Source organism: Camelus dromedarius, chromosome 1 (genome assembly GCF_036321535.1).
Source record: "Camelus dromedarius isolate mCamDro1 chromosome 1, mCamDro1.pat, whole genome shotgun sequence".
Classification (NCBI taxonomy): Eukaryota; Metazoa; Chordata; class Mammalia; order Artiodactyla; family Camelidae; genus Camelus; species Camelus dromedarius.
The window spans coordinates 11,559,286-11,575,671 of record NC_087436.1 but is presented as its reverse complement, the minus strand read 5'-3'; the positions used below and the strand labels follow the sequence as shown (position 1 = coordinate 11,575,671).

Genomic DNA, 16,386 nt, shown 5'->3' with positions numbered 1-16,386 from the left:
TATGTTGTATACCTGAAACTAATATGATGTAAATCAACTACTCAAAAAAAAAATTTTAATAAAAGTTTTCTTTTCATATTCTTTGCAATAAGTTAGAAGCCCTAGACCAGAGCTGTCCAACAGAAACATAATGCAAGTCACAATTTTCCAGTAATCACATTTAGAAAATAAAAAGAAATAAGTGAAATTAATTCCATTAGTAATTATATTTATCCCAAAATATCCAATATACTATCATTTCAAAATGTAATCAACATTTTTGAAACTTATTAATAAATATTTTACATTCTTTTTGTTGTACTAAGTCTTGAAAATCCATTATGTATTTTCCATTTACAGAACATCTCAATTCACAGTAGCCACATGTGGCTGGTGGCTACCATATTGGACAGAGCAGGTTACACCATTCACACTTCTGATAAATTACCTGCTCTCTTCTTACATTAAGAAATTTGCAGAAAAGGGTTTAAATGGTTCCTGTATCAAACAAAGAAACAATGAGGGATGGGGAATATCTTCATTATAAACAGCTGAAAAATAAAGGTAAGAGATCCATGGTTACATGTATGTTAATGTAACAATACCTTCTTAATTCATTCATGACTTTAAAAGCTTTCTTCATATGCCAAGGATTCACTGTCACTGGGCAGTGTTTTTCAGTATTATCATCTTTGGAATCGAGAGACTTCTGATGACCCTGCTTTGTACATCTGCACATAAAAGAAAATAACAAAACAGAGAAAAAGACCTTATTAAAGGTAATTTAGTTCAAGCTTGTCAGGCTACAAGAGTTACAATGAATGCCCCACCTGCCCCATTCATTTAGAGGAACTCTCACAGTGTATCTCACCATAAAGACTAAAACATAATTCAGAACACTTTCTGATGGTCAGTGTGATTTTAACAAAAAAGTAGATAATTACCTCCCTGGTGTCAAAGCTCTGTCAAAGATGAGCACAGAAAGTTTAGTAAAAATGATTTTGCAACTACCTTCAAAAGAAATGCTGAGAAATGCTCTTCTCTGTTGGAAATTAACCTGCTTTTACATTCTGCAGTAGGCACACGCATTTACAAACCAGGCAGGAACTGGATCATATTTTACACATACTTTAGAAACTCATTTGAATTTTGCTCTCTATCTGCAAGGTTATTTGCTAGACATTAACTATAAAGTAGCCACTGTACTAAATTTTGTTTGTTTGCTTAATCTTCACAACTCTGTAAGCTGCTATTATTACCCCCATATAACAGATGAAGAGATTGAGGCAGAAAACAATCTGGATATCGTGGTAAATGGTGGAGCTGGGTAAGACTGCAGCTAGTCTGACACTCAAGTCCATTCTTCTCACTACTGTTCGATACTGTTACCTACATTCAGCAATGACAGTTGATTTCTTATCTAAATGTGTAATTTCTAAAAACTACAAAGCTATATTAGTGTTGCTGTATAAATTATTCTTTTGAGACCTGGGAGCCAAAAAATAACAAATAAAATCAGGATGCCATTGAAAGGAGGATTAACTGCATATGGACAGACACAAGGGGACTTTTTGAGGACAGTTGCACAACTCTAGAAACTGTCTAAAATCTCTGACTTGTACAATTATAATGGGTGAATTTTATGGCATGTAAATTATACCCTAATAGAGCTATTAAATTAAAAAATTGGGATACAAAATTAATCCTAAGAAAATACTTGTATATATATATCACACAAAGAATAGGCAAGTATCATTATTTACTGCACCATTTCCCTTCCATTTCCCTTCACGCTGCTTCCTTTCCTTACCCATTTCTAAAAGGATAATTCATTTTTAAAATATCCTTTTATTAATTTACTCAGCCAATAATTTTTGACCGCCAACTATGTACCCAGGACCAGTCTAGGCACTTGGAATATATCAATAAACAAAAGTCCAGTCCTCACGGACCTTGGAGTCTAGCTGGGGCAGGGGGTGGAGGTGACAACTCACACAACAGAGCAGCAGAGTAGGTGGCACGTTAGGAAAGAGGAACCATGGAAAAAAGAAAAAAGGGCAAGGTAAAGAGAGTTGAGAGTATGGGGTGAGGGTGATGGATAGACCAAACTGAGGGCTGAGGTTAGAACTAGGACTAAGAGCTGAGAAGGCCCAGACGGATGGAATAAGCAGCGCCGAGGCCAGCACGCACCTCGTGTGTTCCAGGATGGGGGCAGGGCTGGGGATGCAGGGAGAGGGCAGTGTCAATCATTGTAGGACCTTGGAGGACGTTGTAAAGACTGTGGCTTGTACCCGGAGTGAAATGGGGAGGCACTGCAGAAGAGCGACACAATCCAACTCAGGTTTTCAAAGGCTCACTTGACTGCCGGGTTAGAATAGTCGATACGGGTCAGAGATGAAAGGAGGAAGCCACTGAGGAGGGCTGTGCAGGAGGAGAGGACAGTGGCTCAGGGCAGGGAAGCAGCAGTGGAGGCAGGAGCCATGGTGAGAAGTGGCTGGGCTCTGGATATGTTTTAAAGGCAGTGTTAGACCAGATCTGTTGACAGAATGCATGTGGCATGTCAGTGAGAGTCAGAATAACTCCAAGTTTTTTGACCCGAGCAGCTAGAAGGTTTGAGTTTCCATTAACTGAATGGGGGAGGCTGCAGAAAGAACCAGTTTTGGGGGTAGAAGGACCAAGAGCTCAGTTTTCACACATGTTGGTTTTAAAATATCAGAGTTCCAAGTGAAGATGTCAAATCAGCAGATAAGGATAAGAGTCCAGAGTTGGAGAGAAAAAGTCTAGCGGGAGACAGAAATGTGGGAATTATGGGTCACACAGGTGGTACAGGAAGCCATGAAACCCAGGTACTCAAACATTAAGATAACCTGGCATTAACCATAGCAGTTATCCTTGCTCGTGTCCCCAGTCCCAGAATCAACACTCACTGAGAGACACCTGATCCTTTCAGGGCCTGCGTACTACATGTGGATATCAGTCCTGTTTCCCAAGCACTTGAGTTTTTAAAGGGAACTTACAAAAGAAGTAGTACAAGACACTGCCTCCAGTGGGTGGGTCCACAGCTGGAGTGGGAGAATGGGATGGTGCACGTTACTCCCTGCGGCCGTGTGTGTGTGTGTGTGTGCCCGTGCACGCACGTGTGTGTGCACAGGGGGATGAGTTACACCTGGCTTAAGAAAAAGAGCTGGTAGAGGGAACTAGGGAAACACTGTGTACTGTAAGACACATCCCCATAATGCCATTTCCCACCATCCTTTCATCAAGAACAGAGTCGGAAAGGGGGGGATTATGTAGATATGTGCAACCAACACAAAATTTCTGACCATGAAACACTGAATATCTACATATGTAGCAAGTTAATGATATTTATATCTGCTTCAAGTTTAATAACTTAAGTTTACACAGAGGGAAAATATAATATTGAGGACTGGTAAAATTATCACAGAAGGCCTTTCAATGCTCAGAATGGAAGCAAAAGCAGCGCCGCCATACAAAGAATGTCATTAAGAGTCAAGAGTGTTTATATTTGCTTAAGAAACTGAGAGTTACAACTTCCTTCATTAAAGAATTAACTTTTAGACAGTCATCATACAACAAGCAACGTCTATACTGGTGCATTCATAAAGCTATTTTTAGTTCCTGCTTTTTCTGATGTACTCCAGAAACTCTGCAAAGAAAAGCTTCCATTCAAAGGCTTAAAGGAATAAACAAGAAATAACACTGCATTCTTTTAAGTGTTCTCTGTACTGAGAATCACTTACAAATGCAGCACCCTGTCACTGGTCTACATTTTCAACAATAAAGTTCTTTCTACAGTTTTCCAATTGCTATGTAATTTTGTGTCAGATGGTCTCTCATTTAGAAGCAGAACGGAGTACCAGAAAATGACACATCATGTCTAAAACTACAGATGTGGGAGATGAACATACACCAGGAAACAGCCAAGTGGGAGAGAAAGGTTTATGTTTTAAGTTACCATAAGTGCAGTTACACCTTCTTCCTGCTTCCCTTGTGACGTGAAGAGCTAGTTTTTTCCAGAAAAGCTCTCATTCTGAGAACTGTCTTCTTTAAAATATCTGGAGATTCTTTTTTAAGGTTCTTTCACTTTTAAGTCTTTCCTTAACTCTACATCCCATAACCAGTGTTAAATTATTCTTTCACTTTTAAGTCTTTCCCTAACTCTACATCCCATAACCAGTGTTAAATTATCCAGTAGCCTACTGTTAACAAAACATACTCTACAGGAGCCGAGGTTTTCAAGGGTTTGGATCCCAGAACACTGCTAACAGATAATCTTAAAGCCTTCCTTCCGTAACTGACTCTTCTGCCAATTCCCAGCTGTGGGCAAGGTTGGCTTTTCAGACCAGGTAACTTTTTAACTCTGCCTAAGAACACTCAATTGCCAATAACGGAACTCTCAGACAGGGAGCAAACTCTCTAATAAGGGCTGCGTCCTTCAAACAGTCAAGATGCCATCACCAAGCAAAGATTTAACCCTACTGCAAAAATTCTGAGGACAACTTAGAAATAACAGTATCTTTAGATGCATTTTAGTGCTCTGGAACAGTGATTTCCAATGGAGGGGGAAAGGAACACATGACCCAAGCAATTTTTTTAAACTACACATAACCATCCCTCTTCACGTGAGGATTCAGGCAAGCCCTTTTTACAGGTCTAGGTATAACAGAATGACAGCACCTCTAGGAGTAGGGGTAAAAGGCAGCTAGGTAGACTTTTTGTGAAAGAGGGTGATGTAATAGGCCCCACTGCCCACTTACCTCCCACCACAGGACAATCATCTTAGATCGAGAACAAACACTTTAGGAAACAGAGATTGTTTATGTTTTGACAGTATTCTGGCGAAAACAATGCTCTAAGTCCTGTGAAGAGGCAGCTGCAAAACTGAACAGGGGACTAGACATTTTCACATTCAGGACACAAATCCTCAGCCCCCGGGTGGCCACCATCTCTGCTCTTCCCTTTGCCTGTTCACCTCAAAAGCTGCAGGACTCCCCTGCTTGCAATGAGTCACCCACCACTTCTCACAAATTCCTGCCAAGTTCACGTCAGCAGCTGGTGTTTTCAAAGTCACCATTTGTGCTGTGCTGCTCTGAAGTCCCTCCATGGCTTTATATTCCTTGTGTTTTCTCCGTTGTCTTCCTAGCTGCACTTGCATTCAGAAGCTGGTTACCACACTGACATTGCTTCTCTAATGAGTCCGGGAAATAGGAAGTAGAGATTTAACCAGTCCCAGAATACTTGTCATGCCACTCTAGTTTCCCAACCAAATACTCTCGCATTCTTCATCTCACCCAAAGAACCACCGCACTACTTAGAGGTTGTAAAAGTAGAGGGCTTTCCCCACTGGAAACATTGTGGTTTGTGGTAGAGTTTTGCTTTCAGTTTTTGCAATTAGTTACAGGCAAAAAGACATGTTCTGCAAATGTTCAAGTGTTTGGAATTTAAACCTTTATTAGGTACAGAGCCAGCAGACTAACTGTAATCTATGAACATATGGTCATATTACCAAATAATGTTCATGTCTGCCCTACAGACATGTAAGAACTTGAATTATACCTGCGGTCTGCAGAGCTTTAGAATTGGGTGTGAAGTATCCTGTGAGATAAAAATCCTCCTATCCAGTCACAGAACACCTTACAGACAACATCACATTAATGCCACTGAATACATTAGTAAAGTCCATGGGTGGCTAAAAGTTACATCTCCAATTTCTCAGAGCTGGAAAGGAGATGTCTAGAAAAGATGGAAACGCCCAATTGCCAAAACGGCTCAGCAGTTAAAGCAGACTCCTGCACCCCCCAGAGCGGACGGCGGAGGGGGCGTTGCCCACCACCCTGTCCTCCCCCAGGACGTGGCGTGTGGGGAAGCAGGCAGGACGGGGTGGCTGGGACTCGGAGGTGGAGAGGTGATGAAAGCAGGAGTGGAACTGCTCTGATCCTAGAACAATAGAGCTGTAAAAAGCTCGGCTTCAGTTCAACCCGCTCCCTCTCCCGCGTTCCCTCCCACCTACGTGACAAACAGAGCACAGTCAGGCACTTTCTGTCCCTGACAGTGACTACTAGCAGGAGAGGGACCAGGGTAAAAGCATGTCTTATGCAACATCAGTCTGATTTTAAAGACTCTGTTATAAACAATGAACAGCACTGTCAGAGTGGGACACTTGTGAGGCGCTCGAATAGGGAGGAGGAGGTTGAGGAACCATTTCTAGCATTTCCATGTCTTTTATCACTCCTATTTCTCACCTTTCTTTTGCCACTTTTCCCAGCATTGCCATCACTGGCAGGTAAGGGGGCAGCAATACGACTTGGCCATGCGGCTGATGGGGCTACATTTCCCAGCACTGGAGTGAAAAGGCACTGGAAGAGGAGCAGAACCAGCTGGAAGATGTGAACCGCAGTCCTGGCCTGTGCCCAACACTGACCAGGTGACCCTGGGTTAGGCTCTTAGTCTCTCCGGGCTTCTGGCTGTGTACTTATAAGATAAGGTTTCATCATTCCACAAATATGTCCAATATGAAATGTAAGGTGAAAGTCAAACATAATGATATCTCACCTTCTTGCCTCAGGGAACTGTACAGGCACTGAACACTATGTGAATATAAATGCAGAGTTAAGAAAACTGTTGAGGTAAAGCGCTAAACTGAACATGGAGTTAAACTTTTATGGATTTTCTTGGCCTTCCGCAGTTTTAATTGCAACGCTGAATTAAGTTATTAGCTATACTCCACACCACCGCCCCTGTGAATAAATCAAGTAGGTAAGCACTGCCTGGGTGCCCACTATTGCCCAATGCTAAGCAGGGTGAGGGGTATAAAGGAGGCTGAACACGGGCGCCTTCTCCAGTTACCAGCTAAGTCAGGAGGCATACTGGAAACCACCCGGGAATGGCACGAAGTCAGTATTCAAAGGCAAGATTAAGGGCTACCGATCACAAACAGTGCAGGAGTACAAAGAGGAGCTAGAAGGAGTTGGGGTAAATAGGGAAGACTCTATGAAGGGGATGGGGCTCCAACTAGTTCTCAGGGCAGTTCTAAGCTGTTTGAACTGAGGACTGGATAGGAAAAGGCTGGAGACTCCTGCCTTATGAGGCACAGGTTACCCTAGGAAGTTAAGGCACATAATGATTGCAACAGATAAGGTAAGGCCAAAATGATGGAGGGCCAAGACTACCTAGCTGAGAGATCTGGTTGTGGTAAGTCTTTGACTTGACTCTAGATGTTGGAGGGTCAAAATTGTAGGTGGACTGAAAGGTGGGGAGAGAATAGCCAAGAGTTCAACGGAAGGAAAAATTCAGGTTAGCAGGGATGAAAGCTCTTCATCAGAGTATCAGCAATCAGAATGGACACTTGAAACCAAGAATGTACAGTTCTGGGAGCTGATAAAATGTGGAGGATGGTGAGAGAAAGAGAAATCAAAGACCATTACAAGGCTTTGGGTATCCAGGACCGGAAGAATGATTATTCCACTGAATAAGTGGAGATGCTACAAGTGGAAGTCAGTTCAAGAAAAAGATTACGAACACAGTTTAAGACATTTTGAATCTGACGTATGAGCTAAGAGTAGGTGTTCTATAAGAAGCTCAAAATTCAAAACTGAAGCACAGACCTAGAGTCCAGACTTAAGATATACAGATGGACAAGACATGATAAATCTCCTAGAAGAAAACAAAGGCAAAACATTCTCTGACATAAATCTTAGCAGCGTTCCCCTAGGGCAGTCTACCCAGGCAATGGAAATAAGGGCAAAAATAAACAAATGAGACCTAATTAAACTCAAAAGCTTTTGCACAGCAAAGGAAACCATAGGCAAAACAAAAGGACAACTTACGGAATGGGAGATAATATTTGCAAGTGATGCAACTGACAAAGCCTTAATTTCCAGAATATATGAACAGCTCATACAACTTAATAAGAAAAAACCAAGCAACCCAATCCAAAAATGGGCAGAAGACCTAAACAAACAATGCTCCAGTGAAGGCATACAAATGGCCAACAGGCATATGAAAAAATGTTCAATATCACTAATTATCAGAGAAATGCAAATCAAAACTACAATGAGGTTATCACCTCACACCATTCAGAATGGCATCATTCAAAAGTCCATGAATGATAAATGCTGGAGAGGGTGTGGAGAAAAGGAAACTCTCCTACACTGTTAGTGGAAATGTAGTTTGGTGCAGCCATTATGGAAAACAGTTTGGAGAGTCCTCAAAATACTAAACATAGACTTACCATATGATCCAGCAATCCCACTTCTGGGTATACACGTGGAGGGAACTCTAATGTGAAAAGATACATGCACCCCAATGTTCATAGCAGCACTATTTACAATAGCCAAGACATGAAAACAACCTAAATGTCCATCAAAAGATGACTGGATAAAGAAGTTGTGGTATATTTATATAATGGAATACTACTCTGCCATAAAAAATAAAATAATGCCATTTACAGCAACATGGATGACCTGGAGAATGTCATTCTAAGTGAAGTAAGACAGAAAGAGAAAGAAAAATACCATATGATATCACTTATATGTGGAATTCAAAAAGAAAAAAGACACCATGAACTCATCTACAAAACAGAAACAGACTCATAGACATAGTAAAGAATCTTATGATTACTGGGGAAAGAGGGTGGAAAGGGATAATTTGGGAGTTTGAGATTTACAAATGTTAGCCATTATATATAAAAATAGATTTTAAAAGAAGTTTCTTCTCTATACACAGGGAACTATGTTCAATATCTCGTTATAACCTTTAATGAAAAATAACATGAAAATGAATATATGTATGTATATGCACAACTGGGACACTGTGCTGTACACCAGAAATTGACACATTGTAATCGACTGTACTTCAGTTAAAAAAAAAAAAAGATATACAGATGGAGCCACAACTTACTGATTAATAGCTGAAGAGAAGAAGTGGCCAAGGCCTGCATCTGTGAGAAACAGCTACTGCCAACAGACAGAAGCCATGTAAGCCAAAAAAGCAATCAACAGAGAGATTACAGTCCCAGTTGCTCCTCTACTTATAAGTTGAGGAACGTAACTTAACCTCTGAAAACTAATAATAATAAGAGAGGTTGTTAATAAGGTAGGTTGTTGACAGAATTAAATGAGATAAAGTAATACAGTAAATCACATTTAACCACCTAAAAACTAGAGTGGGAAACCATGAAAAGGTATTGTCATGGAAAGCAAGAGCTTGTTTTTCAAGGCAGGACCAGAGAAAAGAACTAGTCAAAAAAATACTTTAGCAAATGCCCATAACCTGAAATGTGAGAAAGAAAGCAACACAATGCAAAGTAACAGTAATTGTATCATATATTTGTTTACTCTCAGTTTCAACCATGAGGAAAAGGACTTTGTTTTGTTTTCTGAGATATTCCCTAAGTCTAGTCATAGCAGACACCCAATATATATGAATAAAAAACCCAAACTCCCCCATTATAAGCAGTAAATACATTAAGACTTTGGCAGAATTCTATAGAAGAGCATCTGAAAGGCAATTTTCATTCTTTATCACCTTGAAAGAAACTTCCACCTGATCTTAAGAAAGACGTTCACCTGTTTTCATAAACACTCTCGGTGTTTACAGCCACAGCTAGGTAAATTTACAGTCACCCCACACAAAAGCACATTTACTAATATTTACTGCATGCCTACTATGTACATGAGAAAATGTAAATTAGAAACAAGAGATTTAGGGCTATTTGGTGGGAGAAGGAGGAGTGATTACTCAGAATCTGTAAGACTAATACATAATTGCTACTTATTTTTAGAATCCACTTCTCATGTTCCCAAATGCACTTCAAATTTTTCCTTATATATGACACTTTCTTCAACACACACAGATTCATGTGTCTTTTTTCAACATTAACTTGTAGGCCATTATTGCTCCTAAATATTTTAACTGTCTTTGTCTATTACTAAGGATATTTGCCTATGATCTGAGAGATGCCCAATTTACACTTGGGACTAAACAAAAACAAGAATATATTCCTATAAAAGACAAACAAATGAATATTGGGGTGACCTGTGACAAGGTTTCAAATTCATGGTAATTGAATCTTAGAATTAGAATGAACATTAAAGCTTATCTGGTCCAGTGAATTGCAAATGTCAGGCTTCAATGAACTTTTTATTGGTCTGTGACAAAATGAGGACAGTGTAGTAAGTTTTCATGAGACTAAACGCATTCAACTTAAGAACTATCCTTTAATCTGAGATTATGTCCTTTGTATTGGGAAACGGACACTAAAATGTCCTTTCTTTTACAAAAGAATGATGATATTTGATAATTATTTTATCAATTTTTTTCTCTATTTGGCGAAATAAAACTTAGCAATTTTATGTTAGACTTCAACTTTTGTTTTGTTTGAATTTACAGTAAGTGAAATCCAAAAGTATGTGAACCTCTACTCTAATCCAACCAATTCTGCACTGCCTAAATCCCTTAGAACACAGTCAACAAGACATTTGTCTGCCTATGCTGAACATCTCTGACATTTAAGAGCCACCAGTGACATGGAATCGACTGAAAATAAAAATATGGTTGTATATCTGAGGTACACTTACTTAATTTCATGAAGGAAAAGCAGAAAAGCAAGGCTGGTAGAGAGAAAGCCAACTTGTGAAAGAGGGCCAGTAGGAAAACGAAGGCCAAGGAAACTCTGCCGTGAGGGGAGGTCAGAGAGATGCACTCTGTCCTATACTCACAGTCTTCCCTCAACTTAGTAATTATGAAAATCCTTTACAAAAATAACTATAAAAACTATAATGTATAAAACATTCCTGGGGTCAGGGCTGATGAGTTTACATTTCCTTTCCTGTATCTCAGTTTACTGTCTGAGACTCCTCTGCTAACCTACATATAATTTTAGTTGCACACTTTTCAGATTCAATCAGAGGCTAATGTCTTATGGTCTTCATATTACCCAGACCCCAAAATGTAACAGAATCTAAAAATCACTGATACTCAAGGATGCAAAAAACAATAAACAGAGATATAAAGCCCAATGCCAATCAACACGAGAGTCAAAAAGGATGCGAACTTGGAGGCAAGGAGTGGAAAGAGCAGAAGAGATCAAAAAACTTAATCTCAACAAGCCCACCTGAAAGAACAAGGCAGCCCTCCATCCCTCCAAGACAATGTAAAACAGGCTGTCAGGGAGCAAGTTGGGGTTTGAAAACAATGCAAAACTGGCTATTAAGACAGAAGCATGAGCAAAAGCATCACACTCAGTGCTTGGCAGAGACAGGCATTCAAACATTTGCAGAACAAATGAATTAATAAACAGACACTCATACAAAGAGGATCTGAGTCCCTGTTTCCAACCACATCATCCAAGGCACTTTTAAGTCCAAGTCAATCTTCTTTGCCTTAAAGCTCAGGCTAAAAATCTAACCTTATGAAAAACTGATCCCTCTCAATAACTGCCACTGGCCTCTGTCCTAGCCCAGTTAGTTCCAGCACAGTGAGACTCGAAAAAGCTCCCCTCCCCAAGAACTGCCAGCGCTCAAATCTGGCACCCATGATTTGGCGTGGAAGGAAAAACAAGTTATTAGAGTGGAGGCAAACAGACAAAAGGATGGGAAGAAAAACTATTTCTTATGTACAGAAAGGCAAAAAACACTATCACGAGTTCTAGGATTAGGGCTAGTCCTAGATAGACCAAATGCAAATAAACTTATTTGTATTTATTATTAAATGAACAGAAACAAAATTTCTCCAAATTTAGCCACCCATGATTGAAAGTTGTTTTTTTTTTTTGTTTTGTTTTCTTTAACTATTCTGCCATCCCTGTTGGCATTCAGGCTTTCCACTACATCTCAGCCTCTCACTGTTCTAGCACTACTGAGGGCGTCTCAGTACCAAAGACCTGTGCTGGACACCAAAATTATGAGTTGATCTGGTCTAGATTCAGTTTATCGATATTTGCATACACCCATTTATTTTATTTTTAATTATTTATATTTAAATCATTTTCTACATCTCTACTCTTTCCCTCCAGAGCCTGCTTTTCCACACCCTTTTTTTCACCTGCATTCTAATGTCCCCCTTTTCTTTCCTTTAGTTCCCTCTGCTCCAGAAGTAAAAAAAAAAAAAAAAAAAAAGACGGGGGGGTGGCAGGGAACTGGTATGAAGGGGGCAGGTTTACGACAGATAACATCCTATGTGGGATATTCTCAATACTTCCAGTTGTCTACGGACAGGTAACGTTTCCTGCCTTGCATGCCTCTGAGCCTAGACAGAACTCATGTGCTGATGCTGTGCTCCCACTGCTGAAGTGAACAATCCACCATCGCGTTTCCTTGACGTTCAGGATCCTTCCTGAACCTGCTGAAAAACATAACCGAACTGAGCCCTTGTTCCTCCAGTCCAGGGGGGTAAATTCAAGAGTCCTATGTACTCCTTAGATCCCCATGATCTGTTCCACTCGAGCTAAAATTTCTGCAAGGCACTTTTAGAAATTGTAGTTCCAGAATCCTATTAGCTCTCCTAAAAGGACTCAACACCAAAAAATTATTCAGCCTAAGCCCAATATTTATATTTCGGCTGGCATTCTGCCAAATAACCACAAAAGGCTGGTGTGGTACAAATGCCATGGAATCAAGCTGGTCAAATCTAAGCGGAAAACGATAAAGCTCCAAAAATAAGCTGTCAGGAAGAGGTACACCATTCTTCAGAACGATATTTGCGGTTTCAAAAGTCAGATTCAAAGCGTTCTTCCTTCATAAAGGTTAAACTAAGGAAAGCAAATCAAAATTGAAATGTCCAAAATTCCTGGGGATTTAGAGTCGACTTTTAACAAAATGCTAAAAAAGAATCTTGTACTGAATAATGCAGTATCTTCAATGTCTTCCACATAATCGCTCAGTTGTTATTTCTGGAAGCAATTTTGTTGCAGGTGGTCTCGACTGTATTTAGGTACCAAGGAAAAAGACACCTGTGCCTGGCATGTCGTACACTACTAATTCGCCCAGGGTGCCCGGGAAACAGAAGATGCTGTGATTTCCGAACACGATTTTCTGCAGTGCCAGGTAAAAGAGGTCATATGCCCTAAACAGCCGCGGCCCGTTCAGAGTGATGTGCAAGCTTCTCTGACAGAATTTTGCTAGGAATTCGGAGAAGCAGGTAAGCTGAGAGGAATTCCTCTCCACACCACCGGCGTCTGTACTTTGCAGCTTCCTTTTCCGACGGCCCCGCACGCATCCCGCGTCTCCTTCCCGCGGATGCTCGGCCCTCCCGGGGCTCCAGCTCGCCGGCGGAGGACCCTCCCCACACCCCGCGCGGCGACGCCCCGCCCGCCGCCCGGCCGGGTCCGGCCGCAGCGGCCCCGCCCGCCACCCGTCCGCTCACTCACGCGGGAGGCCGCGGCGGCGTCTCCATGGCGGCTCCTCTCGGGCTTCAGCTCGCGGGCGCCCACCGCCGCCAGCACCATTCCAGCCGCGGACGCCGGCCCCGCCCGCCCGCAGCGCCGCGTCCCATTCGCCCGGGCGCCTGCCCGCCCGCCGCCGCTCTGCACCCGCGCCCGCGCCTGAACCCGCACCAGCACCGGCGCCCGAGGCTGCCCAGCTCCGCCAGCCCTGCTCAGCGGCCCCGCTCCGCGGGCGCGCTCCGACTGCCGGCGCTGCTGGGGGCGGGGCGGCAGGCGGGCACTTCCGGGTGTGACGCGCCCTCGAGGCCCCGCCCCGCGCCGCCCCTTCCTGCTGCCGCCGAGTGGGTTCCTTAGGGTGGGTCTGCCCTCCGGGACTCGGGGGCTGGAGACGCTGGGCGTGGTTCTGCCGGAAAGCGCGGCTTTCCGGCGGTCAGCGTCCACTGACTGCCCGGCTCCGCACGCGCGTTCGCTCCGTTCTCTCCCAGCCTGAGCCCAGGGAGGAGAAGGAGTGCGGGTACGCGACCTTTGCTCTACAGATGGAGAAACTGAGACAAGAAGAAATGACTCGCCGGTCCTGGGTCCCAATCAGGGACCGGGGTCTCCCTGCTCAGGCTGTGGTCCGCTCGGTGCACCTGCGGGGAGAGGTCTTGGCGCTTGGACGGGATGCGGAGCAAAACCAGGTCTCCGTGACAGCGGACCTGTCCATCTGGACACGACAAACCCGATGCTTGCCGTGAAGATAGAAAATAACCGGGGCGAGGAGACGGATGCTAAATAATGGTTACAGGAAAGGCCTCTCAAACCATGTCATTTAAACAGATGGAACAAAGCGAAACTTGAGTAATGCAAAGAGTGCTCAGGCAGAGGGAAGAGCAGTGCAAAGACTCTTGGCCGTCGAAGAACCAGGATAGTACAGTGTAAACTGATGGTTCCCCAGTTAGGCCGCTGAACAGCAGTAGCATCTGGGAACTTGTTAGAAATGCGAATTCTCCAGGCCCAGTTCAGATCTGCTGAATCAGAAATTCTGCGGGTGAGGCCCAGCAACCTGAACTATAACAAGCCCTCCAGGGCATGCTGGTGCCCGCTAAGATTTAAGAACCTGTACGGTCTCTGAGGCAGAGTGAGGACAGCATACCGTAAGAGGAGGTGGTGTGGGGGAAGCGGTGACAGGTCACATAGGCCTGGTAGGCCGTCAAAAAAGATTTGGCTTTTCCTGAGAAGAGAAACAATGAAAAGTTGTGAGCAGCTTGATCTGATCATTAAAAGGACGACTTTGCTGGGATTTGTTTTAAAATTCTCTACCAAAAAAAAGGGAGGGTAGGGAATAGAAGAAAGAAGATGGACAAAATATTAATTTTTGACGCTGAGTGATGAGTGCATGGGGGTAGTTATTTATGTGTATCTATGTGTATGTCTTGAAAGGTTTATAATAAAAAACATTTTTTTAAAGATGACTGGCTGCTATATGAGCCATATATGTACTGAAGAAAGAGAACTGGTCAGATTCTGATTTTACTGACAAGATAAAGCAAAAAAGAAGAGAAAAAGAATTGCTGATAGATTAGGTATGAGTGTGAGAGGAAAAGCAGTGGAAGATGGTCCCAAGGGTTTTGGTCTGGGCTCTTGGGAGTGGAGATGGCCGTGTAGATGGTATTTAAAGACTGGTTGAGATCAACCAGATAATGTAACTAGAGAAAAGAAAGCACCAAGAAGTGAGCCCCAGGGCACTCCAACACTAGGACAATAAGATAAGGAGGATTTAGAGAAGGAGACAGGGGAGGAGCAGTAGTAACGTCGGGGGAACTGTCTTGGTGCCCTGTTGAAGCCTTCCAGGCAAAGGCCATATCTAGTATGCCTTAACATGAGCTCACCCCTGTTTAACCTGGTGGCGTTATTGATCCCTCAAGTATAAGGCATATCTGTTGAGTTATTTCTTTAGTGTTAGTGAAGATTTTATTCTGATCCGTAATAAAACTTCCTACTTTATTAGGTCATTGTAAGAATTACGTAGAATAATCTATTTAAAGCATATAGCACTAAGTGTATAATGGAAGTACTTGATAAGTATTCACTGCTATTATTATTTCTACGCATTTCCATGACCATCAGTTATACTTTACTCAGCGAGGAATTGAGGTCAAGTGCTAGACCCAAGAGACACACTAACAGGTTTGATCAAAACTTTGGCCAGACTTCCTTCTTCTGTGTGTAAGCAGAGTGAGCAGGACTGTTTGATCAGCGATTTCAGAAGCTTTCAGGAAAAAACAAAACAAAATCATAAAACTCTCCTAGTGCTTTTGTGTCTTCCCACCCCAAGTGATGCTATTGGTATAAGTAAATGCTGAAAAGTTAGGATATGTCAATCTGACAAGTAGGCACACAACTCCAAACCATAACCCCTTTCACATCCTCGCCTGGATTAGTTTTGTCCATTACAAATCTCTGCTTCTTAAGGGATCCAGGTCAGCTAGCCTGCTAAATGTCTACTCAAACCTTTTCTTTTTCACACCTATTCCTAAATTTGTAAGCTTTATAAGTCATCTGGGAGAGGGTACTTTTTACCCACATACAGCTCAACATTGCTAAGAGTTACATGACAGCCCACAAGCTGTAGTATCCTGGTGTGGTGGCCACCAGGTAGATTTGAAGACAGTCCATATTCCTAATCCAATACTCTGCCCTGACTCCACTCCCTGCAGAGACGCTGAAGAGCTGGGTCCACAGCTCAAACTTCATCTATGAATCTTGAAGCAATTTGAAGTTGTTAATCTACACAGCACTTTGGTGGTTTTCTGAAAAGACAGTGACCAGACCTTTGGCTTTCAGACATAAGCAGACCTGCTTAAGAGCAGTAGCCATTTATGAGGCCAAAGTTTCCATTTGCATCTTTGTGTGGGCCAAGTCACTTCACCAAGCTGGTCCTTGGCCAGATGCAGCCTCAACACTTAACCCTGTCTCACCAACCACAAGAAAAAAGAAAAAAGTTTGACAGGATGAACACAAAT

At 42.5% G+C, this 16,386-nt stretch overlaps 1 protein-coding gene across 2 annotated transcripts in view; it reads right to left on the bottom strand.

Moving 5' to 3' along the window:
• Window positions 1–13,577, bottom strand: part of KLHL2 (kelch like family member 2) — a 113,497-nt gene extending 99,920 nt beyond the window's left edge. The window contains exons 1-2 of one of the 2 annotated variants that reach the window (XM_031464136.2): window positions 13,367–13,577; window positions 585–710 (exon numbers count right to left, since the gene is read on the bottom strand). In XM_031464136.2, the coding sequence (XP_031319996.2) occupies window positions 585–710; window positions 13,367–13,392 (152 nt within the window). In that variant the 5' untranslated portion in view covers window positions 13,393–13,577. Of the gene's footprint in view, window positions 1–584; window positions 711–5,015; window positions 5,243–13,366 lie in introns of those variants that run through there. The other variant, XM_064487777.1, reaches the window with a different exon arrangement.
• Window positions 13,578–16,386: the final 2,809 nt, after the last annotated feature.